The 27,908-nt window shown below is 33.8% G+C and overlaps 1 protein-coding gene across 3 annotated transcripts in view; it reads left to right on the top strand.

Moving 5' to 3' along the window:
- Window positions 1–27,908, top strand: part of LOC150102174 (p53 and DNA damage-regulated protein 1-like) — a 146,809-nt gene that overhangs the window by 1,847 nt on the left and 117,054 nt on the right. Inside the window, exon 2 of one of the 3 annotated variants that reach the window (XM_090399246.1) lies at window positions 17,026–18,191. The exons of 1 other annotated variant lie outside the window; for it this stretch is intronic. In XM_090399246.1, coding sequence (XP_090255372.1) covers window positions 17,030–18,049 — 1,020 coding nt within the window. In that variant the 5' untranslated portion in view covers window positions 17,026–17,029 and the 3' untranslated portion in view covers window positions 18,050–18,191. Of the gene's footprint in view, window positions 1–17,025; window positions 18,192–23,373; window positions 23,421–27,908 lie in introns of those variants that run through there. One more of the 3 variants, XM_090399250.1, reaches the window with a different exon arrangement.

Below are 27,908 nucleotides of genomic sequence, written 5' to 3'. Positions count from 1 at the left end.
ATCCACCCATTTTTGAACTTTTAAATCTGCCTTTATTTAACCACCCTTACTGGCCATTATGGATCAAATACGCATCCTCATGCGCTTTGTATCCATCATATATTTCAATGTAATATCATTGGTATTACAATTTTAATATACACTTCGCATTCATGGTAACTTGGACGTATATATACGTCCTGGCCGGTAGCAGGTTAATGGAACAATCATACCTTCCTTCCATCCTCCTGCAAGTTCCATGCACTGTTCATGCAACACATGTGCTGAAATCTCATCTAATCCCATGGAAGATTTCACATTGATATTTTGCAGTATTCCAAGTACCTCCAATCCATCAACCACAAAGATTGCATCATTGCATGTTTCATCAGCCACTTAATTTAATTTCATCCTGATAAATTTTCATAAAATAATCATTCCTTAATTCAGTCATTTCTTCAGGTTCTGTTACCATCGTACCAGCAGAAATCAGAGATATCTTTCCATAATCATTTTTCTTTTTTAACTCACTACATAGTGAAAGAAACTTTTTGGAATTCCCTTTAGCATGCTCAGCTAATTTCATCTGAATGTGATTTTTCCTTTTGTGCAACACCAGTTACCTTTCTTGCCTATGTCTTGTACTGTTCATGAACTTGATAGTCATACTTCACCTTATGTTCCCTCTGCAACAGGTTCTTTTTTTTTCTCATGCTTGATGACTACTTGATCCTTTTAACTTTAACCTTTTTTTTTTTCCTTCCTTAGGATTCAATATGACTGACACCTCCCAGGATAACAATGAATGATCTCCATTTGAAGTCAAAATGGCTACTTTGTCATTATATCATGTATATGTAGTTTACATGTTTTCATTGTTGAATAAATTATATTCTTAGTTTCATCCTTTATTTAAATGTAAGCAAACAAAGTTTGAAATAACTTCAAAATGGACTACTTATATATAGAGACTGATGACTCCACATCAATTGCCTTAGTATCCCAGAAGATAGTATTATGGGAAGGGCCACTACCCAGACCAGTTTCGACCTTTATTGAGGTCTTATCAGTGGGAGCAAGACTAAGAAGTGATACCAATGTTTAAGTAATGCAGAAGTCATATTTCCATATACAAGTAAGCAAAAGGTGTCACACCTTATTACTAAAATACTGTGGATTAGAGATAGATGTTGAAATTTTTTTCCTCTTGGTTGTGCTATAAATTATATTCTTGATATCAGACTACTAAAATTTTAGTAATAAGGTGTGACACCTTTTGACTATTTGTATATGGAAATATGACTTCTGCATTACTTCATCCTTGGTATCATTTCTGGGTCTCGCTCCAATGATGTGACCTTAATAAAGGTTGAAACCAGTCTGAGTGGTGACCGTTCCCATCCTTCAACTTCACTCCACAGATTTACAAATTGAATCTCCTTTGCCTCACTCTTAAGATATAACTCAGTCTTCTTACTATTCATTATCTCTGCTCTTCTACCTGATTAACTGTTTTCATATCTAGGCAACATGCCTATGACTTTTCCAACAACACTATTCTTTATCTGCTACAACAACTTCCTCAAGTCTTTATCAACATTTTGTCTATCTTTTTTTCCCCAACTAAGTCATTTGTTGGGGAAATGACTACCACTAATTTTGATGCCTAGTCTTTCCTTTCCTGTATTGCATCAGTTATTTGCTTCATTATTCCACTAGGAAAGCATGTTTTGTGCACTTTATTCGTCATCACACTTCTAATGATAGTCCCCATACAACGATATACAACTATCCTTTGACTCTCTTCGTAATACTAATTTCCTTCTTCTTATTATCATCAGCCACCATCTCCTTTAAATGTTTAATATCCTCTTCCAGATGTTTCATTTCACTTTTCATTTTCACTAACTCTTGCCTAACTCTTCTACTGTGGGTCCTGATGCTTGTTCCCATTTCTAATCGCTGTAATCTATCAGGACACTTTTCACATACAGTAATGCTTTCCTTCTTATCCAAACAGTCCACAATTCTTTCACATTTTTCAGTGCATACATATAGCAATTTTCATAATGCATCCATTGCATTATCATCATCATCATCACGTGTATCAAGGATTTAGGCCTAGCATGGCCTGTTCCGGCCTTAGAAGTCATCGTTGAATTGTTTAAGAGGACGGCTGGTTTTCTTTTTCCTAATGGCTTGTACTTTAAGGCTTGTTTTGGTAATCTTTCTGTTTTCATTCTTTGAATGTGTTCCATCCATTTATGTTTATATTTTTTAATTTTTTCTATTACATTCTTGGTTTAAAAAACTGCAAAGTATACCCTATTTGATCACAAAAGAAACGAAGAAATTTTGAAAGAATTTCTTCGTTTCTTTTGTGATTAAATAGGGTATACTCTGCAGTTTTTCACATAAACTTCATTTCTGCTGTTATTAATCTTTGTTTGTCTTTTTGTTTTATTGTCCAGATTTTGCTTCCATACATTAAGATTGGTAGGGCTAATGTATTGTATACTTTTAGTCTGGTTTGTTTTTGAACTAGGTTTGGTTTAAATATAGAGTTAATTACACCTGTTATTTTTAAATATTTTGCAATTTTTACTTTTATATCTTTTTCATTTTCATATGTGATCATACATCCTAGGTAGTTAAATGAATTCCCCTGTTCTAAGATCTTGTTATCTATTACTATTTTAGTTCTTGCTGGATCTTGTCCTTTAAAGGCCATAGTTTTTGATTTTTCTGTTGATATTATCATACCATAATCTTTGGATATCTCATTTAGATCTAAAATGGCTTTCTGTAAGTTATCTTCAGAATTTGTAATTATTATGTGGTCGTCGACAAAAAGGAGGGTGTTTAAGTTCACTGTAGGAGAAAGTTTAATTCCTTGATGTATATTTTTATTCCATTTTATTATTATTATTTCATTTAAGTAAATATTAAAAAAGAGTTGCTGAGAGGGGACATCCCTGTCGGAGCCCTTGGTTTATCTCTCTCGTATATGATAGCTCGTGATTTAATCTTATTTGTATTTGATTATTTTCATATATACTTGTGATAGCTTTTAGGATATTATTTGGTATTTGTCTTTCTTTTAATATGTTAAATAATGTTTCTTTTAACTTTGTCAAATGCTTTTTCAAAGTCAATAAATTCAATATGTGTTTCTAAATTGTATTCTCTTCTTTTCTCTATTATTAATTTTAGGCAAAAGTCCAGGTCTATACATGATCGTCCTTTTCTAAATCCATTCTGTACTTCTAAAATAAAGTTTTCAGAATATTTCATTAGTTTGCTATTTAAGATTCTGCTATATATTTTGTTATAGGAATTTAGTATACTGATACCTCTATAGTTTTTAGGGTCATCTCTATTACCTTTTTTAAAGATAGGAATCACAAGTGCTTTTTTCCATTCTGTTGGGGGCGGGGGGATACCAGTTGAATAAATTTTATTTAAAAATAATTTGAGTCTTTCTTTGAATCTTGTTCCTGCGTATTTATATAGTTCTGAACCTAGCTTATCTTCTCCAGGTGATTTTCCATTTCTTGTTTCTTTCAGGCTGATTTCTAATTCTTCTTTAGTTATTTCCTTTTCATTTTTGTTAATTGTTTGCCAGTTGTTTTTTTTTAAAATATTTGTCTGTCCACAATTCTGTGTAGTAATTTAGAAATTCTTCTAATTTCAATTCGGTGTTTAATTTTATGTTTTCTTTGGTATCTGCATTTAACTGTTTCAAAATCTTATATACATTAGGTCTTATTTTATATAAATCATGTTCTATATTAGAAACAAATTTGTTCCATGATTCTCTGCCTTTTTCTGACTTCTCTTTTAGCTATGACTCTTATTCTTTTATATTCTATTTCATCTTTAATCTTTTACTGCTTAACCATTTGTGATAGGCTTCTTTTTTTCTTTTTGATTATTGCTTTGATTGTATCATCCCAGATCTTCAGTTTTTTCTTTTTATTGAATTTTTTGGTCTTTCCTAAGCTTTCATTTTGCATTATTATAATATATAATATAAATTATAATAATACATTAATACCACATTATTATAACTAAAGCAGACAAAGATAATGCAACTATGGTGATGAATTTAGCTGAATAAGAAAGCAAAATGCACATACTTTTACAAGACCAGTCTATATATGAAATTATAAATCATGATCCAACTAACTATCAAAAGAATTAGGTTTTCAAATTATTGAAAAAAGTCACTTCCTGGCCAAAAAGAAACAGTTAAGGAACTCAAGCCTTTTCATGTTAAAACACTCAGAATATATGGAGCACCTAAAACCCACAAACAAGGTATATCCCTACGCCCTATTGTGGATAGTATAAACAGTCCACATACAAGCTTGCTAAACATTTAGTACTACATACTAGTATTGATCTACTATATTTTTAAAAGCGTTTGTGGATGGGATTTGTATTACAAATATGTTTATTGTAATACACTCTAATGCCGTTTACAATATTATATTTTATGCTGTAATCTTGACTAAACTACTTTGGGCAAGGTAGTTAACGGTTGTCCTAAGGTACGTGTGCCTATTTGTGTTGGGGTATACATCAAGAGTTTCAGTTTGTATATAGTTTTTTTATTTTTCCCCTTTTCACCCTTGTAATTCCTAAATGGACAGTTTATATATATATATAATATGCTTTTGTAGCAGCTGGATAAAAAATTTTTATTGTGTAAGTTATAATCCTTTCTATAGAAGTTATAGTTTTGTTACTGTGTTAATAAATGTGATTATACTGGCATTTATGAGATTGAAATATTTATTAATATTACATTTTAGCTTTATTCACTTGGTAATACCACAAGAAAAACAAAAATAAAGATCTTCAATTTCATTGCTAAAGCAGTATTATTATATGGATCAGAGACATGGAAGCTGACCAAAAACAGGAAGCTAAATTAGTTTTCAAACAAAATCTGCATAAAATATTAAAAATATTTTGGTCCCAATGTTTAACAAACAATGACTTATATAAACTAACTGTGCAAAAAAGTATTACTGATGAAATTAAATGCAGATGGAAATGGATTGAACATATTCTAAGCATGGACAGCAGAGAGATTCCTAGAGTGTTTTTGACATGGATCTTAGAAGAAAAACAGAAAGAGGAAGACCTCAACTAACTTGGCAGAGAATGACAGAAAAGGAAAGAATGGCTAGCTGGCTAGAAGAGCTGAACTGGTGGTCCAGGACAGAGGTATCTGGAAGAAAAGGACTTTAGGGCACAAAGAGGATAAGAAAGTAATGCCACAAGAACAAAATAAATGAAAATTTACTTAGCTATTAATACACTGCTGCAAGTTAGCAAGATGATGAAGTGCTGGTTTGGGAGATGTTAAATCAGGGGAACATTCCCATCATATCTGCTAAGGGAAGCTCTATAATCAGTATGAAGAGATGATGTGGGGAAAAGGGGCAAACAAAGCATGGGAATTGGTTAGGATAAATGTGAGTGGTGCAGTGTGATGTACCAAGAGTTTGGTGAGTAAATAAAGTTGGAGTGAAATGGATGAACAGCTTAATCTTATCAAGCAGTATGGAAAAAGTTATTGAGGAATGGTATTTGATTATATGTACAATGTAGGTGAGAAAAGTGGCAAGTATGGTAAAGTAAAAAGGAAAGGAGAGGAAATTAACCAGTCAGGCCAACAAACTCGAATATTATTATTACATGACACCACCAGGGAGTCCAAAGACTCATCGAGGAAGAGCACCTACTCTACAACTCTGTCTCCACCACTCAATCCATCAACTACAACAAACTGCAACTACACCAACACCACTGCCATCACAAGTGGTGGTAGTCCACCACTACCACCACTGTCACAGATAATTACAAACATCGTTGCCCACGGCAATGGAAGAATCATATCAAGATTGCATCAGACACCTATGGGCATTGGACCCACGGTTGTTGATGATGATGCCCATGGCAGGATTTGAACCCACAGCCTTTTGGCTGGAGAGTGGATATGCTGACCACTTGGCCAACTAGGAGGCTGGCTAAATCTAAAGAAAGAATTTGTCTGCTATGTGATAAGCAAGAAGAAGAACCATTCAATCTTTAATAATAATAATTATGGAAGGTTGACTGGTAGATGGTTATTATTATGTGAAATGTGCAAGGACTCATTATGGCAGGGCACTATACTCCACATAGGCCATCTACATTACTCAATCCTGGTCACCACACAATATCACTATATTGTTTATTTATAATGCTATTACTGTCCACAAATAGTTTTTTTTTTTTTTGTCTGTAAATTGTGTTTTCCCATGTTAGAAACTTAATGGAGTGAAAGAAACAGCACTAAGAAAGGTTTAAAATATTATTTGATCCTCCTAGTATTTTGTCTGTCACTGAGACATTGTCAGGGAGTACAATATGAGACTTGTAACACAAAACTAAGTGAAACGTGGACGAAAGACGTACGTCTCTGTAGACACCTATTGGCAGCCTAAGATGTAAACTAGGATCTCAAAGTATGGGTGTTTCCTGTATTTTGGGAAGTTTTATGCAACCATATTTATTTAAATTAGGCTGATTTTTGAGAGCTGCTGGAAATGCCAAAAATAGTTTCCCTCTTCTAAATTTATTGTGATGAAGCATGGTGGGCTTTTTCCAACTGATTCTCTGAACCGTGTCTAAAGCATGGTCGACAAGCCCTGATTGACCATATCTGCTGTTGTGACTATTGGTCAATAGGGCCTCGTGGACCATGCTTTAAACATGACTCATAGAATCAGTTAGAAAAAGAACACCACAGTATCCATAGAAGAGAGACTATTTTTGGGATTTCCAGCAGCTCTCAGAAATCAGCCTAATTTAAATAAATATGGTTGCATAAAACTTCCCAAAATATGGGAAACACTCATACTTTGAGATCCCGGTTTACATCCTAGACTTTCAACAGGTGCCCAAGAGCACTCCTCACCTAGTTAGGACTCGAGTCTTTTGTACACATGTTTCACTTAGTTTTGTGTTGCCTGTGTGTTTGTTACAAATCTCATATTGTACACCCTGATGTCTCAGTGACTGAGACAAAATATTGGAAGAATTAATATTTTAATCCTTTCTCAGTGCTGTTTCACTCTAGTAAGCTTCTAACATGAGTCTCTCACAACACTTAAGCTTTAACACACGGATATGCACGTTTTCTCTTGGTGCCATAATATGGGATTCTGAAAACCTGAAGACTATGAAATAGTCCTTATAAAGATTTCTCTTGTTGCAATGTGAACAGAATTCATTTTTTCTGTTGAAGGATGCAGTGGCCCATCATTCTAATTGCATTATGGATGCATATAGTAACAGTATAACCATGGGAAATCATCTATATGGCAAACTATGCTCTGGACATACTGTACCTTCATACTTTATTAAATGGAAGAAAGCAGCAGTGCTGCAAATTATTATAGGTCATAGAGCTAAATCAGCATTAGCTATGAAGTACTCCTTCCTTAACCTCAATAAGTATGACTAACCTCCCAAACGGCTAGGATATCTATAAACGTCCAGCTAAATCTGGATATAATTCAGCCCACCTGTTGAAAGAATGTGAATAAGAAGTGTAATTTGGCCCAGCATAGAACAAGAAATACAGTTCCTTGTTCTGTGCTGGTAACTGGATCTTAGTTATATTTGATAGATTAAAAATATAGAAATTATTTATATTTTTGTTTTTTTATTGTACAATACAGTTTTAATGCCTGGACAAAATAAAGATCCTTGCATAGTTTCTTCACTTAAATATTGCCTTACCTTGGAGAACCAATTTCTCTTTAATTTTTTGTGCTAATTTTTTTCTAATCGCTTACTCGACAAAACATTTTCTTTGTTCTCGAAGAAATTAATTCACGATAATTATTTGAAATATTATTTAAAAAGAAGAAAAGAAAACTGGCTACCGACATTCCAGATTATATTATCTTTATTTTTGTTCAAAATCATCGAATAATACTTCACAGATTTCCTGAAGGATGCACTTGATTGACTTTGCTTTATAGAGAATAACATGAAATTCTTTAATCATATCACTAAATTTTTTTTTATATATAATAATCTACTGTTCTTTTCACTTTCACTTTCTTGGTTTCCCTGTATAATTGGTCATTACAAAATGAAATCAACAGTTATGATTTAAATTGATATTTATATATTTTCTGCATAATTCAGATATTATGCTCCAATTTTTAAAGTAAGCGATACTTTTGCTTATATTCTATCATTCAAAATCTATATATGCACATGCATCAGTGAAATTTCATTTCCATATTTTTACAATTGAATTGAACTTTATTTCGCCTTTGATAGTTTAACATCCCCCCCCTTTGCTGCATCACTATCACGCACTCGAAAACAGTTATGAAACATAGGTGCAGTTTTTATTTAATTCGTTATTTTTCTCTAGTAATTGTTCTACATAACTTTAATTTTTCAATACAGAAACTAGGTGGTGATTATTATAAATTAGCAAATTATAAATCAGTTATTTCCTGATTATTATAAATCAGGAAATTATGTGATATTGGATAATAGGGGAAATTAATATTTAAAATCACTGTCATCCTACAAATGCAATATCAGAATAAAGAAAGATGGAGAAACCAAACAAGAAATTTCTGCCTGTAAAATATTCAGATATTGCTTGAGGCTCTTTAGTGTGCTGCCTTACTGGTCATGTTCTATTGTTCTGTTTCTCAGTGGGGATTAGTAATCTCTGTTAGCTTATAGTTGATTACTGGGCAGAAAGGAATATTACCTGACTGGTACTGTTTCCAGTTCATCTTGAAGGCGAATTTTTTAAGTTGTTTTTATAAACAGAATGATATATTTAGAAAGTTTTTTTTACCTTGGGTATATACTATGTTAAAGATACCAAGCAATTTTATAAGCTAGGTTTTAATCCTTTTTCCCAAGTAAGCAAACAGACAAGTGCATTACTTCAACCTTGGCATTTTTGGGTCTGGCTCCCACTGACAAGACTTCAATAAAGGTCGAAACTGGTCTGGGTAGTTGCCCTTGCCTTTAATGCATAGCATCATACATCTCCGCAAGGAGATCTGTTTTGCATTAGGGGAAAATACTAAGGAAAGTGATCGAAGCTTGCTCCACCTTTACAACGAGTTGCCTCAGACTTGAACTATGTTCAGGTGCAAACTTGACTTACTCGTCTGTTTGCTTACTTAGGAAAAAGGATTAAAACCTAGCTTATAAAATTGCTTGGTATCTTTAACAGAATGATATATTGTTCTTTCGAAATGTCTAATAGTATATTTTTGAAGGAATAAAATATAAGAGGAACTGGAACACTCTTTCCAGTTCCTCTTCAAGACGAATTTTTAAGTTGTTTTTATAACACACAGAATGACATATTAATCCTTTTTGAAGTGGCTTATAGTACATTTTCGAAGAAATAAAATAAAAATAGGGATAACTATTGGGAATATCTCATGCCTTCTCTGTGCAAACTTTTTCATGTCAACAACTGCAAGACTTTGGTATCAATATCACGTTATTACCATATGTAGGGAAATTAATATCAGAGATGAGACTAAGTATGTTTTTTTCAAGCCTCTAGCAAACTGAGTGATGGCCTTGTGAGCTTTATTGCAGAACCAAATCATAATTATATCAGATGTTATAATGGCAAAAATAGTAAGAAAAAATCATTTGCACTTTCTTTTCAAAACACAAAGAAAGAACATTGTGAATTCAGCCAATGAGAAAGCAGATATTACATATTTTTCTTCTGTTATCTGATTTCTTTTTTCTTGTAGTACAAAGAAGACATCACTGCATATAGCATGGGAGAAAGCAAGAAGGCAAAAATCTATAAATTGATTACATTATAACTAATAGAGAAATCATGTCAGAAAAAATTATTTACAGTATGTAAGAGTTCTAATATTAGCAGACATAACGACATTTTCTTCTCGGTGAGATACGTGACATTCCTGAAGTAGCTAAATCTTTGCTACTATTTTACACTAAAATGAACGGGTATGTTCCCCAAGTGATTTATGTTTGTAACAGTTGTTTTGCGAATGATTTATAAAATAAATTCTCTGAAATATCTGCAGATTGACTAAGTTTATACCCCCCCCTCCCAAAAAAAAGATTATGAAACGAATATGCCTCATTTTCTTTTAAAATAATTCAAATCCTCTTTTCAAGATAATTGTATCAAATAATTTATAATTTTTCGATAATAAAAGTGAAACTGATCATTATAAATTAAGAAATTATTTTGGCATAATGTATCAGCATGTTAAAGAAATGTCAGTATTTCTGTTAGGATATCTGCTAATCAACAATTGAAAAGGAAACAAGACATTCTTGATGTATTCTGCATTACAGCTTGAGGCACTTTAGTGTGACTTTAATGTTCTCTCTTTTCTTTCTCAATAGCAGTGAGAGTAATAAGCCTTTAGCTTTTCCTCCAGCTAAGAGGATATTATCAAGTACTTCTAAGATGTAGATTATTTCAGAAATAGCAACCAGCAGTAGAAGTAGTAATATTTAGATTTTTTTAAGAAAAACAAACAAAAATACTACTACTGAACTTTCTTATAAAATACTATTACTGAACAATTTTGCATGGTGAAAATATAGCATATTATTTCTAAAATTTCAATTAATTTCAGCAGACAGTAGAATAGCTGATTTTAGCTTGCAAAGAAATAGTTCAGAATTAGAAGCTTCATGGTACAACAATCTTATTGCCGTATTGCTTTTGTCAAAACGGTAAAATGAAGTAATAGATTTTGAATACGTCTAGAAAAGCTTTCAAACCTGTAGAAATTTAGAGTAGTTATGCAATTGAGTTTCAGGAGAGGATAAGGGGTGGGGGGATAAGCATTAAAAAATCTTCAAAACGAGTAAAAATTTTGAATCATTTTGTATATGATATCTTTTATATTATATTTTTAACATATCTACGAGGATATGCACTGGATATTATCATAATGTTCATAATACAAAAAAAAAAAAAAAAAAACTATGCCGAAGAATCATTGCTAAAATATCAAAAATTTATATCATTAGATATAAATTTTTGATACCAAAAAGACTTGCAATCGAAACCAAGTAATGCAATTTAACATTTGTTGTTCATAAAGACAAAACAAAAAAAAATTGTTTCTAAAACTGAAATGTGGTGATTCCATATAATGGTATTTTGCTAGGAAAGAAAGCAAAAGGTCATATTTATTTTACTAAATATTATTTAAAAATATAAATATTTGACATAATATTTTCAAAGCAAACCTTTGAAAATTCGCAAAAAAAAATTGTTTCTATATTATAAGTAAAGTTGAAAGAATAATCAGTGCAACTCTTCCGGTGCACTGATTTGAAGAATAAAATACATTAAATTTACTATTCCTAAATAGATTCATTGCAAAGGCATTTCGTTGGTCATTTCAGGATTGAGTATTTTTGCACATGTGAAATTCGTTTCGATTTTTGGGAAGAGACACAGTAAATCATTTTAGAGTCAAAAAAGGTTAAATATCTTAGGACAGAAAAGGAAATTCCAAGTAACACAATAGATGTAAAGACAGGTGACACAAAGGTCACTCACCAACAGTTAATCCACTAATGGCTCCCCGATAGCCGTAACAGGATTAATGGCGGAGGAAGGTAACGGCATGATAAAAGGTAGAATGCTGATGAAGTCTTGATCCATGAAAAAAGCTAGTGAGGTCTGGCTATTTCATCCACCTCAGCCAGTTGGGGGGGTTAATTTGTCAAAAATGTGGGAGACTCATATGTGACCCCATTTATCCTGACTTTTCTGAATTAACTGCATTTTTATCTCTTCCCCCTAAAGGGTGCCTTGTTAAGGCATTCATTCCTTTTCAATTACAATTCTTTGGTCGTGTTTATACTATGAAGCACTGTTATGAATAACACCAAACATTTAAGCCTTTTTTATGCTTACTTTTTGGAGAGTATCTACTTAGGAAAATTTGACTATAAAACTTGACCTTGGAATTAACTTTTCTTGTATGACTATGGACATTTTTGAAATTTCAAACACTAGCAGCGAAACGAAGTATATATGCCAAAATTTAAAAACGGCAAACTTCACAGAACAATGGCTATATCAGGTCTAAAAAAATGAAGGCAAAATAGTGCCTGCACAAAAAATAAAGACATGTTTTTGAAGTACTTGAATTTTATGATGGTGACAAATGTAGATAAGGGAGACACTCACATACAGTGATATTTTTGGCCTTTGATAATTGCCATATGACAAGTTAGTGTTGTTAGATCCTGAATGGAGAATTTTCTAAGAACTTGTTCATTCAGAATCTAACATGAAAATTTTAACTAATTTAAAATAATACCTGCCCACCAGCAGAAAGTAATAAGACCTTGTTTGTTTGTATAAGAGAATGCGTATTAATATGTGAATTGTATTAGAAACATTTGTAGTCAAAAACGGAAAACTAAACTAGAGAAATGTGTACAAATTAATGATGTAAAAGAAATATTAGGTTAAATTTGTGTCCTATTAATCTGTCTCAAATGACGTAAGTCGACAGACAGGTCATGAGTAACAGTGCAAAGGTCGTGTCTGAAACGCACGTATCGGTCATAACGCCGGAGGCTACAGCATACGCGGAAAATAATGTAAGCGCTCTTTCCTTAAAGACAGCACCTAACAGCAATAGGGAGAGTAGGGATCATCTTAAGGGCATTAAAACTAAGGGTTGTGTGGAAAAAAAGGATACAACAAAAAGAGGGCGCCAGAACATGGAATATAAGGCAATGCATGCCATATTGCAAGGCTTTTTTTTTCCGGATTTCATCTTGAGGATTCTTGACCGGTGGTCGGAGAAAGGACGAGCCAGGGTTCAATGATGTTGGACAGCGGGCTGTTTTCCAGATTATGCTGAACAAGATTCCACACATAGCCGTACGCGAATCATCAGCCTATGCAGAAAGTGTGCCAATCGCTGGTTGTCCCATCGGAAAGGAGTGGAGATAGCCCTCAGTCACGGAAGAAAATAGTTCGAATCTGGCAGCAGTAGAAAGGATGATGTAGCCAAAGGCCAGGTGCTGAGATAGCCGATCAAAGGATGACCAGAACAACACGTGGTAGTTAATAGACCTTCGGAAAGAACTGGGTAATGTAGAGATCTTTGTTATATGTTACGGAAGTGATAGAAGATTGAAATTTATGTTTGATTAAGTAAAATGAACAATCCTTTAGAGAACTTGGATAAGATTTTGTATTTGAGACAGTAAAATTCTGTTGGACAAAGAATTGTCAGGAACGAATCTAATTGTATGTGACTGAAGTAATAAGTGTATTTTATTTAGTAGATAACCTTAACTGAGAAAGCAACAAGTTGTATAGTATGTACTCTATGAATAGCATGCATGAGAGAATCTTAATTTAGTATAATATTGTCATTGCTTTCTATTGTTCTGTGTGATTAACAGTTTGATCTGTCTAGGTGAACTTAATTAATTTAGAATTGTTTAATTATCTTAGCATGAGATTTAACTTAGCAAGAGATTTAGAAGTTTTAGTAATTTGATTCAATTTAGTTGTAATTGTCATTTAGTTCCAATAGACATGTTTTATTGCATATGCCTGAGTCATGCCTGAATTCGAGATATCAATTACCACTTATAAAATTAGAACCATAGCGGGAGAAATTATAGATATCTATGTTTAAGTAATAGATCATTGGTCACGACTGCAGTACCGATATCTGTTTAAGTGTGTGTTAGAGTGTATGCCAGTGAATCTAGGAATATTTCTCTGAACTTGAATAAAATTCCTGTTATAGGATACTGGCTGGCGCAGTATAAATATAAATTTGCCAGTATCTGAAAAGGAAATATCCCTAGGTGGAATCTAGTTAGGCTACACACAAAAAAAGATAATAGACGCTAATGAAGTATATAAAATATGAAATTAGAGAGAAACAACAATATAACAACGACCAAAAAATATAACAGTGTATAATGTGGGGAAGGTAGGGATGGATAGCAGATTTGTTACCTGAATCATACCACAGGTTGTATATGGGGGAGACAGTGTCCCAGAAAAGATTATAATCTTTAATTTTTAATTTTTTTATTTATTTATTTTTTTAAATAATTTTGGGCCCATATACTAGAGGTTGGCTAGTCAACCTATAGTACTTTAGTACGGTATATGGGTAATGGGTTGGGTAAAGGAGGAACTTGTTGACATTCAATTTGAAAGACTGTATATTGTATTCCTTGGGAAATACCTCAGGGGGAAGACTGTTCCACAGTACAGCAGTAACAGGGATGAAAGAGGAAGAAAAGAAACTTGTTCTATGGGTTTAAAGGTGTACTGTGAAGTTGGGAGGTGGCTGTACGTGTTCCAATGGGTTTAGTACAGAGTGGGGGAATTATTGATATTGTTTCAGATGAGCATTTTCCATGAAAATATTTGTAGAATATACAAATTGCAGAGACTAAACATCCATGTGAAAGTGGGAGGAGTGAGTTGGTAAGATATGGATCATTTATCAGTCTAATTGCTCTCCTCTGTATTGAGTCAAGGATTTTGAGGGAGCTTTTAGGAGCCCCACTCCAAATGTGGGAACAGTATTCGAAAGCTGGGCAGAATTGCAATTTGTATAAGGTTAACAGCTGTTTTGAAGTGAAGTAACGTCTTGAGTGAAAGAGAAAGCCTAGTTTTTTGGAAGCTGAGGATGCATTGGTTGTGATGTGTTTATGCCAGGAGAAGCCTCATGTCATGGTAATTCCGAGAAGAGAAATTTCATCTTGTCTGGGGATTTGAGTGTTATGAAAAATAATATGGGGAAAATTGTTCTTTTTTTGTAGGAAATAAGACAGAACTGGGTTTTACTAGTGTTGAAGTTGACGAGGTTATTTGAGCCCCATCGGAGGATGTTTTGGAGGTCTGCGTTAAGGGAAATTATGGTTGATGTTCTGTGGGTTGAAGTGAGTTGTGTAGGGTAAGGTTTTTCAAATGAAAGGGAGGAGTGCAATGTGCTGTCATCTGCAAAACTGTGTATTGGGTTGGAGGTCGACTGAAGTAGGTCATTGATGTATAGAAGGAAGAGGGTTGGTGAGAGAACCGAACCTTGTGGGACCTCAGCATTAGTTGGATAGTGGGAGGATAGGGAGCCATCTACCATTACACATAATGTGCTTCCAGACAGGAAGCTGGTAATCCATCTGCAGAAGTCCTGAGCTAGTCCAAATGATGGAAGTTTGCTTAGTAAGCCTTTGTGCCAGACCCGGTCAAAGGCTTTAGAGATATCTAGTGCAACTACTTGGGATTCGCCAAATTTTTCCATGGCATATGTCCACAGATGGGTGATATATGAGAGCAAGTCACCTGTTGATCGGCATCGGTGGAATCCGTACTGGTGGTTGCTTAATAGCTGGGTACCCTCAAGGTAGAGTAGTAGTTGAGAATTGATGGTTTTATCCATCACTTTGGATAGGATTGAGGTGAGTGAGATAGGGCAGTAGTTAGATGGCAGCGATTTGTGTTCCTTTTTGGGAATGGGTTGAATATAGGCCAATTTCCAGACTTTGGGATATATACCAGTGGAGTAAGAAGTGGAGTGGAGTAATTAGTACACAGCTGGTTAATAATTATTATTAACCAGTTGTGTGCTATTGGGCTCTGTTCTTGGTACTCTATTTAACTCATCAAATTCCTGACATGTATCCTCATGGGGGGGTGTACATACATGAATGATAGTACTACATGAAGAATTTACATCATTACTAACTTCCTATCAACAATTTTCCTCTAAATCAATGTTATCTGTAGAGTAACACAAATAAAATGATGGTATACTCTATTTAACTTGCTACTGGTATTTTGTATAGATTGATGGGGATCCTTATTTTTTAAATTAAAGATACCAAGAAATTATATACTTGGTTTAATCCTTTATCCAAGTGCAAGCAAACAAAGTTTGCACCTGAAGTATTTTCAGGACTGGAGCAACTCGTATATAGAAGCTAATGATTTCACATCACTGTTCTTAATATCCCATAATGCAAAGCACATGTTCGTATAATACAATAGAACACAACTGGTGAATGTAGAAGACATAATCAAGAACTATATGAACTCTATAGATCTCCACTTCTATCTGATGAAATCAGAGGCCTGCAGATTAAATGGCATGGACATGTGGAAAGAATGTGTGAGGAGAAAATGGCTAAACAAGCATTCCTGCTGAGACCAGGTGGAAAACAACCTAGGAGAAGACTGTGGCAGTGCTGGGAGAATAACATCCAAAAAGATTTAGCTTAGATGGAAATCTGCAACTAGACTGAAAGAGCTCAAGACAGAAAATAATTGAAGTTGGTACTTACAGCAAAGAACCTTAGAAATTCAGCAAAATAAGGAAGAAGAGGAATGCAAAAGAAATTATACATAGAACATAGGTGAGAGAGGAAAAATGAGTTTGCGAGAACTAGGAGTAATTTCTTATACAAAGAATGGGAGGTTGAGTGGATTTCATTGCAGGAATGTGTTCTGAATGCTGTAGATGAGGGTTATGATTCAGCATATGTGTTTGCTGAATAAACCTTGAATGACTGGGGGGAGGGTACTATGATAATGTTTTCAAACCAGCATCTTTGGAGCACCAACTCTTACGACACAAGGTACTTTATGCACACATTGTGTTCGAGGATGGAGTTTGTTCTTTGGAAAAATAGGTTGTTAGTTTGTGTCATTAACAGTGGTGTAAAAGTTTTTATTTAGTATGTTAGCTATTTTTTCATAAGTTTATATAAAAATGTATATAAGTTTTTACATTGCAATTTTGTGTTGTGGAAATAAAGTTTTTATTGGTTTCTGCAGTTTAATTAAGTTGCAAATTTTATAAATTGGTAGTTCTTGTTATTGACTTATATATATATATATATTTTTTTTTTCTCTAGTAATTTATGAAGTGAAGATATGTTTGAGAGTTATGTATTATTGTAATTATTACATCACACTTCTTTGCTTTTCAGCAATATGTTGTTTGATGATAGTTCCATCTCAAGACCTGCGGATTTGCCCTTTTTGCCCGTTTCTTTTGTTAGTTCTTCACAGTTATCATTGGTGAATACTGATAAAGGCTTAAATGATTCAGATCACTTATTGCTAGATGGAAGAGAGATTGGCCAGTTTTACAAGAAGTTGGTTGAAGGCCCACCTGCTTCAGCAAAAACTGTGAACACATGTGATGAACATCTTAAAAAAATACATTGCAAAAAGTTGTCTAGAAAAGACACCAAAAAATCGTTAAGTGAATATGCAATTTTCAAGTATGCTCAAGAAGGTGATATTACTGGAATAGAAAAGTGTTTAAATCATGGTTATGATGTAAATGCAAGAGATACATATGGATGGACATCATTAATTTGTGCATCTTACAGTGGGGCACTATCAGCAGTAAAGATGTTGCTGCAAAAAGGAGCTGATGTAAATATTGCAGATAAGACAGGAAAAACTGCATTGGACTATGCACAGAAAAATGGACATGTTAAAGTAATGCAGTTTCTTCTGGGCTTTCCAGTTGTTGATGAAAAGAAAATACCAAGTAGTAAACAAAAGTATCAGAAATTTTACTGTAGTTTATGTAAAGCAGAATTCACAGAATCTATAAATAAGCATGAAAGTTCAATAGTTCATTTACTGAACATGAAGCCTGAGAAAACATCAACTGTTTATCATATTCCAGAACATAATATTGGCTTTCAGCTTATGTTAAAAGAGGGATGGGACAAGAATTGTGGATTAGGTCCAACAGGTTCAGGACTCAAATTTCCTGTGAAAACCATACTCAAACATGACAAATTGTGCCTTGGAAATACAGTCAAATGTAAACCAAAAGTTACTCACTTTGGTCCCTTTGACACTACTGCAGTAACAAATAATAAGTGGGTTAATAAACCTGTTGTTCGTCAGAAAGTCTTAAATAAGCAGCAAAAGAAAATACAAGAAAGGAAGAATAAGCAAAAGGAAATTGCTTTCAGAAGAGAATTCTACTGACAGAAGTTTTTATAATGTATGCAGACTAGAAGAAGCATCCAGTCTTTCTTGAAAAAATTAGCATATGAAGGATTTATGAGTATCTTTATAGATGCTTGTAGTGTTTGTTATATATTATTTTCAGAAGATGTATATTCTTAAGATGTAAAGCTAATTTATCCCATAAAAATCCCTTTCATTTGAAGAAGTATATTTATATGGTAGGTAATTACAAAATATCTATTGATACATGCATATAGTTAGAAAAAAGGTTGAAATTGTGAACAAGAAAATTATTTAGCTTTATTATCGCTTAGCTATAATTTCATTAACTCTAGATTATCAATTATTGTAATTTTTTACAATTTTTTTAACACATGGTGTATAACAATTTTCAGAAATATTTTAAAATTGTAAACTTGATTTAAATTTTGGTATAAAGTGCTGTACCTACAGCTGTGTAGGCATGCTGTTTTAGAAGCAAGAGAGGATTTGTCTTCTTTCCTAACAAATTTCTCTTAATTGGCTAATTACCAGTATTGAGTTTCATCTTAATCCTTTCATCCTTTGCTTCCCATTCTCTCCCTCTATTCTAAAAATTTTGCATAGAGTTGGAAAGTAAGTCTCTTGCTATTTTACTGGGTTACACAATCAGTTTAGAATGACACCTGTATTTTCTATGGATATTTCCATAGAAATATGGTAGTATTTATCAGACTTGGCATTGGTAATTCCCTCTCATCTCTGACGACACACACACATCTTTTGTTTGCATCTTTGCAGTTCAATTTTAAATTTCAAATTTTTCTGATTCTTTTTTCAATTATTCATCTGCTGACCTTTTGAACATCCATCTTATGTAATTCTTATTTGCAAGTTTTCAAATCCGATGTTAACAAGTTTCTTTTACTCTTCTATTTTCTAGAGTACTAGTGTATTATAGGTTAAGTAACCCCTTGTTTTCTGAGTTTCATCTGTTTTGCATGGGTGAAGTGTGAACTGATGTGGTAGGCAAGTTTTTAAATAATATAGACAAGTTTTTAATATGTAATTTATTTTCAATAAATTTATAGCTTTTTTGCCCATATTTACAATGGGAAACGGTATTGTAGTTGAAGGAGGCAGGTCTCATCCTCCTCTTCCAAATTTTACACCTTTGAGTAATTCAAATATACCAACCAAATATAGCATTCTCCTTCATTATTGTTTTCATCATCATCATCATCAAATTCCTGCCATGTACCCTCAAGGGGTGTACAGGATATGACAGTACTACATGAAAAAATTACATCATTACTAACTTCCTATCTACAATTTTCCTCCAAATCACTCTGTTACTTGTCAAGACTCCAACATTATCAGATCTTATATTTCTATCGTCTAAGGCACTTTGTACCGTATCAATCCACCTATATCTTGGTCTTCCTCTCGGTCGTTTTCCTGCCAACCTGGAAGAGAACACTTGTTTTGCTAATCTTTCCTCTCCCATTCTATTTAAGTGACCATACCATCTGAGATTAGCTCTGCTAACGCATTCCTGGATTCTGACAATGTCAAGTTCATTCCTAATATCCTCATTTTTAATATGATATTGCCATTGATGCCATCTGTTCACGCCTATAATCTTTCTCAGGACTCTCATATCTGCGGTCTCTAGTCTTTGGTCAAGTGTTTTACTTCTGACCCAGCACTCAGATCCATAAGTTAAAATTGGTTTGAACACAGTCTTGTATACAGCTAATTTAGTGTTCCGACTAATTTCTTTCTTATTCCATATGAATTTATTCAATTGACTTCCCACGATACCAGCTTTGCTGATTCTGTTGTCTATTTCTATATTTAGTTTACCATCTTCAGTAAAAATTGTGCCTAAGTAGCTGAAATGTTTTACTTGTTCCACAGGTTCTCCATTCACAACACAGTTGACATTTTCAACGATTCTGCCTATTTTCATTGTCTTTGTCTTTTTATTGCTGACCTTCATACCATATCTATTACAACAGCTATTCAATTTAGTCAGAGAATCTTGCAGACTTGTAGCGGATTTATTTAGAAGTATAACATCATCCGCATAAAGCAAAGAGCTGACATTAACATCTCCAATTTTGATATCAGGTTTAATACCACATTCCTTCATAATGTGATCCATATAGATAATGAATAACAGAGGGGATAATGTACATCCTTGTCTCACACCAGATTTAACATTAAACCATCTTCCTGTACTTCCTTCAATTCTAACTGCTGACTCACAACTCAAATAAAGACTAAGTATTGCTTGATATAATGCCCCATTGACACCATATAACTGCAGCGTATTGAATAGCTTCTCTCTTGGCACCTTGTCATATGCCTTTTCCAAATCGACAAAACTTAAATACAGATCTTTGTTATATTCCCATGCTTTCTCGACTATTTGTCGTAAAGTGAAGATCTGATCCTGACAGCCTCTATTTGGCCTGAATCCAGCTTGTTCTTCACCAAGCTTTTCTTCCACAATTCTTCTCAACCGTTTCTCAAGTATACTTGCATAGATCTTTCCAGGAACACTCAGTAGGGAAATACCTCTGTAATTCTCACATTCAGTTTTATTTCCCTTTTTATATATGGGTACTATGAGAGCTCTACTCCAATCATCGGGAATTCGTCCCTCTGTCCAGGCTTTCTGAACTATGCAGTGCAGCCACTGTAAGACTCTTATACCACCATACTTCAGCATTTCTGGTTGAATATCATCTACTCCTGCTGCCTTTCCACATTTCAAGCCTTTAATGGCTTTTTCTACTTCAAGTATGGATATGTATTCCTGACTGCATGCCTGGTCAGTGTTTTTTATCATTGTGCTGTCATCACTGCTTGTTTCATTTAGCAGTTTTTCAAAGTAATTACTCCATACTTCAAGGATATCTTTTTCTCCTGTTTTCATTTCACCTTTATCATCTCTAATTCCTTTTACAGCACTCTTTACTCCATTCCTAAGCTTCTTCAACAACCTCCAGAATATTTTGCCACCTTCTTGATATTTATTTTCTATATTCTTGCCAAAGTCCTCCCATGACTTTTGTTTAGCTAGTTTTACACACTGTTTAGCTTTCTTACATTTGTCTCTGTATTCTGTAAGAGTAAAAGTTGACTTATTTGCCAGGAACTTTTGATATGCTTTCTTCTTTTCCTTCACTGCCTCTTTAACTTCCTGTGTCCACCAGGGAGTTCTAATTTTTTTATCCTTGCACACAACCTCACCACATGCCTCTCTGGCAGAATCAATCAATGTTTCCTTCAGAGTTTGCCACTGAATCTCCAAGGTTTGATTCCTGTTCGCAAACTCTTTCATTTTCTTTTCAATAATATTTCTGTATTTTAGTCTACAGTTCACATCTGAGAGCTGCTCAACTTTTATTCGCTTTAAAACTTTCTTACATGTTATTCTTTTCAGTATGAAATTCAATTTTATCCTGCTCAAGACTAAATAGTGATCACTTCCAATTTCAAATCCTCTGTACACTCTGGTGTCCTGCACCAGGGAGAAAACATCACTATCAACAATAACATAGTCAATGAGACTTTTCTTATTCCTAGCCTCTTCTCTCCATGTGAATTTGTGCACATTTTTATGTTGGAACATGGTGTTAGTAATAACCAGTCCATGTCCTGAGCAGAAATCCAACAGATATTTGCCATTATTATTAGCTTTGCTCTTTTCTCCAAATTTTCCCAAAATATTTTTGTATGTCTCACAATCATTTCCTACTCTACTATTTAGATCCCCAACAAGGACCAACTTTTCCTTTTTCATTGTGTCAGTTGCTTTTTCTAAAGCCTCAAAAAATTCCTCCACTTCTACCTTAGTAGAACCTTCTGTGGGACCATAGGCACAAATAAGTCTCATTGTCCAGTTCCCCATTCTCATATTTGCCCACATTACTCTACTTGAGACTGGCTGCCATTCAAGAAGATTAGCCTCGTATTTTGTGTTGAATACTATGGCTACTCCTTCTTTTCCTTGATTGTCATTGCCTGAATATAATATTTTGTATTTATTGCTCAGAAAGATCTCACCAGTTTTGGTCTTTTTTGTTTCAGTCACCCCTATTATGTCGATCTGGTACTTATCTAATTCCTCAGCTAGCTCCATTTCTTTGCCATTCAGGCTTCTTACGTTGATAGTACCGATCTTTAACTCTGGTGATGTTGAGTTGGGGTTTGTTTTCAGATTTGTTCCAGTAGCTGACTTTTCGCTGTTCGCCCTGGTTCCCTGGCGAAAACAACGGGGGCCTTGTTTAACCGGGCGACGCCCCAGCCGGCATGAAATTTTGTCATGTTGTACCATCATTTTTTATTTTTGGTTTAACCAATAAGAATACAATTTGGTCGGCTAAATCCCAAATTGCCAGCCCATCCTCGTTTGTTCAGTATCAAAGTAGATACCCAACAGGGTGCACCACGAGAAGGTGAGGATTGGACATTAGGTCAGAAGCCCTGGTCGGTTCTCCGCATTCCTTTAAAGGCTATGTGGAGGTCTCCTCTCAGTTATACAGCTTTGACCCTTAAGCACCCCCTTATTGTTTTCTAATATACAATATCTTAAAACAAACACATTGTCACCCACTCTGCACAGATTGAGTTACAGTTAATTGGTAAAGTATTCAGAGTTATCATCATCATCTTCCCATCTTGTATTAGGCCTCAGGTCCTGTAATGGCCTCATTCCATCTTTTATATTGTTTTCCAACTGATCTCTTCCCCACAAGTTTGTATTCAAGGATTTGTTTGGTGATTCTACTATTGGTCATTCTTTCAATGTGCTGTTTCCATTTCCCTCTATAACTGTGGATATATTCTATTATTGGCTGTTCATTCATGATTTCTTTATTTCTTTTATGATCTAACAAGTTAGCACTGGTCTTGCCAATGTTTTATTAGCTCTAATCCGAGTATGTTTTTGTACCATCGAGGGTTTAAAAACTTGATTTATAATATTTGAAGCCTTATTAAAATTCGTAATTTTAATTTCTGTGTCTTTTTCTTCTCTGTAGGTTAGGTGATATCCAAGGTATTTTAAAGAGTTGACTTGTTCAATAATTGTATTGTCTAAACAGATTTAACTTCTTATTGGTTCTCTTACCTTTTAAGGCAAGTACCTTTGTCTTCTCTTATGAAATTTCGTATTAAATTTTTTTACTATTAGATTAAGATGATGGATAGATTATTGCAGATCAGTTTCAGAGGTTGCAAGTATAGCTCAATCATCTGCAAACAATATTGTGTCTAGTGCATTTGTTAATTAGCCTTTCCTTACTCCCCTGTTTGTAGGCTCACAGTCAGCGATTGTTCCATTAACTTTTACTGCAATCATGTTGTCTGTATATGTATCATGGATCGCTTTAATTAGGTATGAGGAACTCTATCATTTATTAATATCTCAAAAAGTTTATTGCAGTTAACTCTGTCAAATGCCTTAGAATAACCAATAAAAGCAATATGGGTTTCCACATTGTATTCTTTATGCTTTTCCAATAAAATTTTTAAAGTAAAGTACCCATCTGCACAAGAGCAGCCTCTCCTGAATCCATTCTGCTCTTTTCCTATCTTCATAGAATTGGGACAGTCTATTTTTCAGAATTTTACTATAGATTTTATATCCATAGTTTAGGTGACTAATTCCTCTATAATTTTCAGTTATTAATATCTCCCTTCTTGTGTATAGGAATAACTGTTGCCTTTGCCAGTCTTTTGGTGGTGATTCACCTTTCCATATTTTATTTATTAGTTTAAGGAACTGAATTTTGAGATTTGGGCCTGCATATTTGATTAATTCAGTATTTAATCCATTTCCACCTGGTGTTTTTATGGTATTTACAGCTTTTTAGAATTAGTTTCTAACTATCTATTGATATAGGATCCAAGAGTATATCATTATCGAAATTTATTGTTTCAAAATCTTTATTACGAGTCCAAAGTTTTTATAATAGCTTAGCCAGATATTCTGCTCAATGGGTGAAAGGTGTACATTTTCTCTATTTAAATTATTTAATATTCTAAAAGTTTTGGACTATGAGCATATAATATATGTTTCAAGTTCAGAGACAAAGTTGTCCCAGGATTCTGTGTTTTTCTTACAGCTTCTTTAGCAATTGTTCTTTCTCTCTTGTATTCTATAAAGTCATCTTGAGATTTTGTTGCTAAATATTTTTAAAAGCATTCCATTTGTCTTCAATAATTTGGGCAATCTGATCTGATCATGCCATCTTCTAATTCCTTTTCTTCTCTACCATTTCCTCTTCTTTATCAGTGATTCATTGGTCATGTCTGTTATAATTGTTTTCATGTTATTCCATTCCTCCTCGACAGTTTTTATATGTTCTATTTTTTTTTTTTTTTTTTTAAGAGCCATTTAATGTTAGGGTCATTTAAAATGCCAAAAAGGTTTCCTGTTCAGATGAATGGGCTTTTATCATTAACCATTGTAGTGGGAATCTTAAACAAGAAGAAAGGGGTCCATTTCTAATTCACAACCTCAGTATACTCTTGTATCTAGAACGAATTTTGCAAATTTTTTATTAGCTGTTACATAATATATAATTGCCTGCGAACCACATGCTGACAAAGTATATTTATGGCAGTCTTTATGCTTAAAGAATGAATTTGTAATTTTTTAATTTTAAATACTGAAAAATCAATTAATTTTTTTCCATTGTTATTGCATATGTTTTCCATAGTTTCCTACACAATCAGAAATAGGGATGTCTCCAATTCTGGCATTAAGGTCTCCAAGAACAGATATGTAATCATTTTTATCTACTTTGTTCCAGACATCTTGTAGCGTATTGTAGAATTCATCACTTTCTTTCTCAGTGCCTTCAATAGGGCCATAAACTGCTATTATTGTTAGATGTTTTTGATTTAACTGTATCGAGCCTCTAATATTCTTTCATTGTGATATATATAGTTTTCTATACTATTTTTTAAGGAATTATGGAGCATAAGCATTATTCCACAGTGGGCTCTTTCTTCTCTAGGAAAGAACACCGTAGATTTGAATGTGGTTTAACGTAAGTTTGGTTCCTTTTTTGCTTTCTCTTAGTTTCTGTTATAACTTCAATTTTTATCCTTTTTTTTTTTTTGTGGTAGTATTTTGTCCAATTGACTATCCTTGTGTCCAATTCCCTGTATGTTCCAAATTGCCATTTTAAAAATGTTTTCCTTTTTCCAATTCTTATCCTTGGTAGATGCAGGTGAGAATCCAATTTAGGCTGTCTAAATTTTCTTCCTGTATGAGACTTGAAAGCAAAGTAGGATGTCTTACAAATTGGTTGCTGGCCAAAGTGTAGTTAAGTCCAGTGGTAGGGCTGCTACTTTTAAATCTCTGGACTGGCTTGTTGGAACTGCATTTCCTTAGTTCCTGATATTATGGTTATTCCTCCAATACTCGGACGTCAGAGCCCTGTCTGTTAGAATCCAGGTTGCACCATGTGGAGGTGGGGGTTGATATTTGGTTAGGAGAGGCTTTATCTTGTGCTATCACTAACCCATTAGCTAACCCTATTCAAAGTTATCCTACAATTAATTGCATTAGACCAATTAAGATGAGCACTGATGGGCTATACAATCTTAAAACTTTTATACATCAATAAAAATGCAACCATATAGTCAAACTGATGTGAATTTGTAGCACGAGTTTCGTAAGCCACATCACCACACTCAACCGAAATGGGTATGTGATGCCACTCATATATGCAGTTACCCTTAAACAACGTGGGGGTTAGGGATGCCGACCCCCCCCCCTTCCCCCATGCATCATTTAAAAATCTGCATATAACTTTTGACTTCCCCAAAACTTAACTACTAATAGCCTACTGTTGACCGGAAGCTTTACCAATAACATAAACAGTCGATTAACACATATTTTGTATGTTATATGTATTATATTCTGTATTCTTTACAATAAAGTAAGTGAGAAAAGAAAATCATAAGGAAGAGAAAATACATTTACAGTACTGTACAGTACTGTAAATGTAAATTATTAATTACGGCAAGAGTTAAACGCGCCTTTAACCCTACGGAGCTCGCAGCTGATCTGACAGATAACATGCAAAATGTTTAATAATATTCTTGCACAATTCAGTGTATAGCTTGGAGGTTAGAGTAGCTGTGCATTCATATGTTACGAGTGATATTCTGCGTTGTTTTTGCTGTCAGTTTGGTTTAACACGTTAGGTAAAGGTTTGTGATATTTGACAGTAAATTATATCTGAGAGATATATACCGTGACCGCCGATGTCAGTATGGTTTAGTTTTTTTTTTTTTTTTAATTCTTTGTTCAATAATTTCTAGATTGTAACTGAAAATAAATAAACCATCATGTATTACTGAAATAGAGAGCCAAAGGCTTATTTATCATACATGTTCTCTAGGAGATGTGCTTTATTCCATAATTTACATTATGGAAAATACTAAGAAAAGTGATCTGGAGCTTACTCCACCTTTACTACGAGTTGCCCAGTTGCTTATGCTTGCATCCACCGAAACTTTTAGTTTCTATATATTCTGCACGAAACTCTTGTAGTTTCTATATTCAGTTATGAAATAATGTTGGATTCAATATCCACTTAATTTGTACCATCATGTATTATGTTTGCAGTGTTTTTTCTTTATGTTTTATTGCTTGTTTGCTGAGGTATGGAGAGTCATTTTGCTTGTTACAGTAGAATTTATGCCGATAAGAAAAAACTAAAACTGTTCAAACGACTCTTGATAACTTATTTTGATAAAAAAAAATTGCAGTAAATAATGTGGGTACAAGTATTTATTAAACATTTACTTTGCATTCATTTTTTATCTTTCCTAAAAGAGTACCATATAAAACGAATTATTAATACAGTAATCGATCATGGACGAATTGTAATTTTTACCATTGATTATTAGATTTGATTAGCGCAATTTTAATATATGCGGTAACATCGAGGGATTAATTAACTTTCCTATTATTTAGTTTTGGAATTTCTTGTTCAGTCAACATGTTATAATATTCATTGACTTTTCCAATAACTGATCAAGCACTGCATACAAGCACATCAATGTCATTGTCAGTTTCAGGGTTGTAGTTAGTAAATATGTCTTCTAACATTGAACTTAATGTTTCACAATCTTTTTTAAATAGGTTTGAATCTATAACATTACTTGACTTTTGGGTTTCTTCTATTATAGTAGCTTTTGTAGAACTTCAACAATGGACACAGTTGAAGAAAGAAAACTTTGTTCCTCTTCTACAGTATATAAAGCTTGTTCTTTCTCTTCAACACCAGAAACCTTCTTATCTGTTGTAGAGGGAGTACATTTCGGTTTAGCCTGACTAGTAATATCTCTTTTTGCAGTAAGTAGAGGGAGGAACTCCTCTAAAGACACTATCGATGTTTTAGGCTTTGGACATTGGAATCTTCTGTGAGAAGAATTTCCACATTGGTTGCGCGGTTCAATGCAGCTTAGTTGTGAATGACCTATTATATAAAGTTGCCGCATCTATTTAAAGGACAGTCTTTTGCAAAGTGCCCATCTTTCTGGCATCTACTGCAAAGTCTTGTCATGCCCTGATAGTTCACCATTATAGTGTAACCTTTGATGGTTATAAAATTTGGGATAGTTTTGGTCATTTTTATTTTGCTGTAGATCTTATCCCCTTGTTCAATCGTGCGATACTTGTTAAAATGGCTTTGCACCACTGCTAGAATCAAGCCATACTGTTGGAATGTTGACTTCAAGGTTTGATCATCAACTTCTTCATGGAGTTTTCTCAAGTATATAAATTTAATACCACCATCGCCAATAGGGATGGGAAAAAAACTTTTCATCTTCTAAAACAATTGCTTTTTCAATTAACTTG

The sequence above is a fragment of the Typopeltis vanoorti genome, chromosome 10 (genome assembly GCF_054136105.1).
Source record: "Typopeltis vanoorti isolate ZY-2024b chromosome 10, IOZ_Tvanoo_1.0, whole genome shotgun sequence".
Lineage (NCBI taxonomy): Eukaryota > Metazoa > Arthropoda > Arachnida > Uropygi > Thelyphonidae > Typopeltis > Typopeltis vanoorti.
This window is presented reverse-complemented; position numbering and strand designations above follow the sequence as displayed.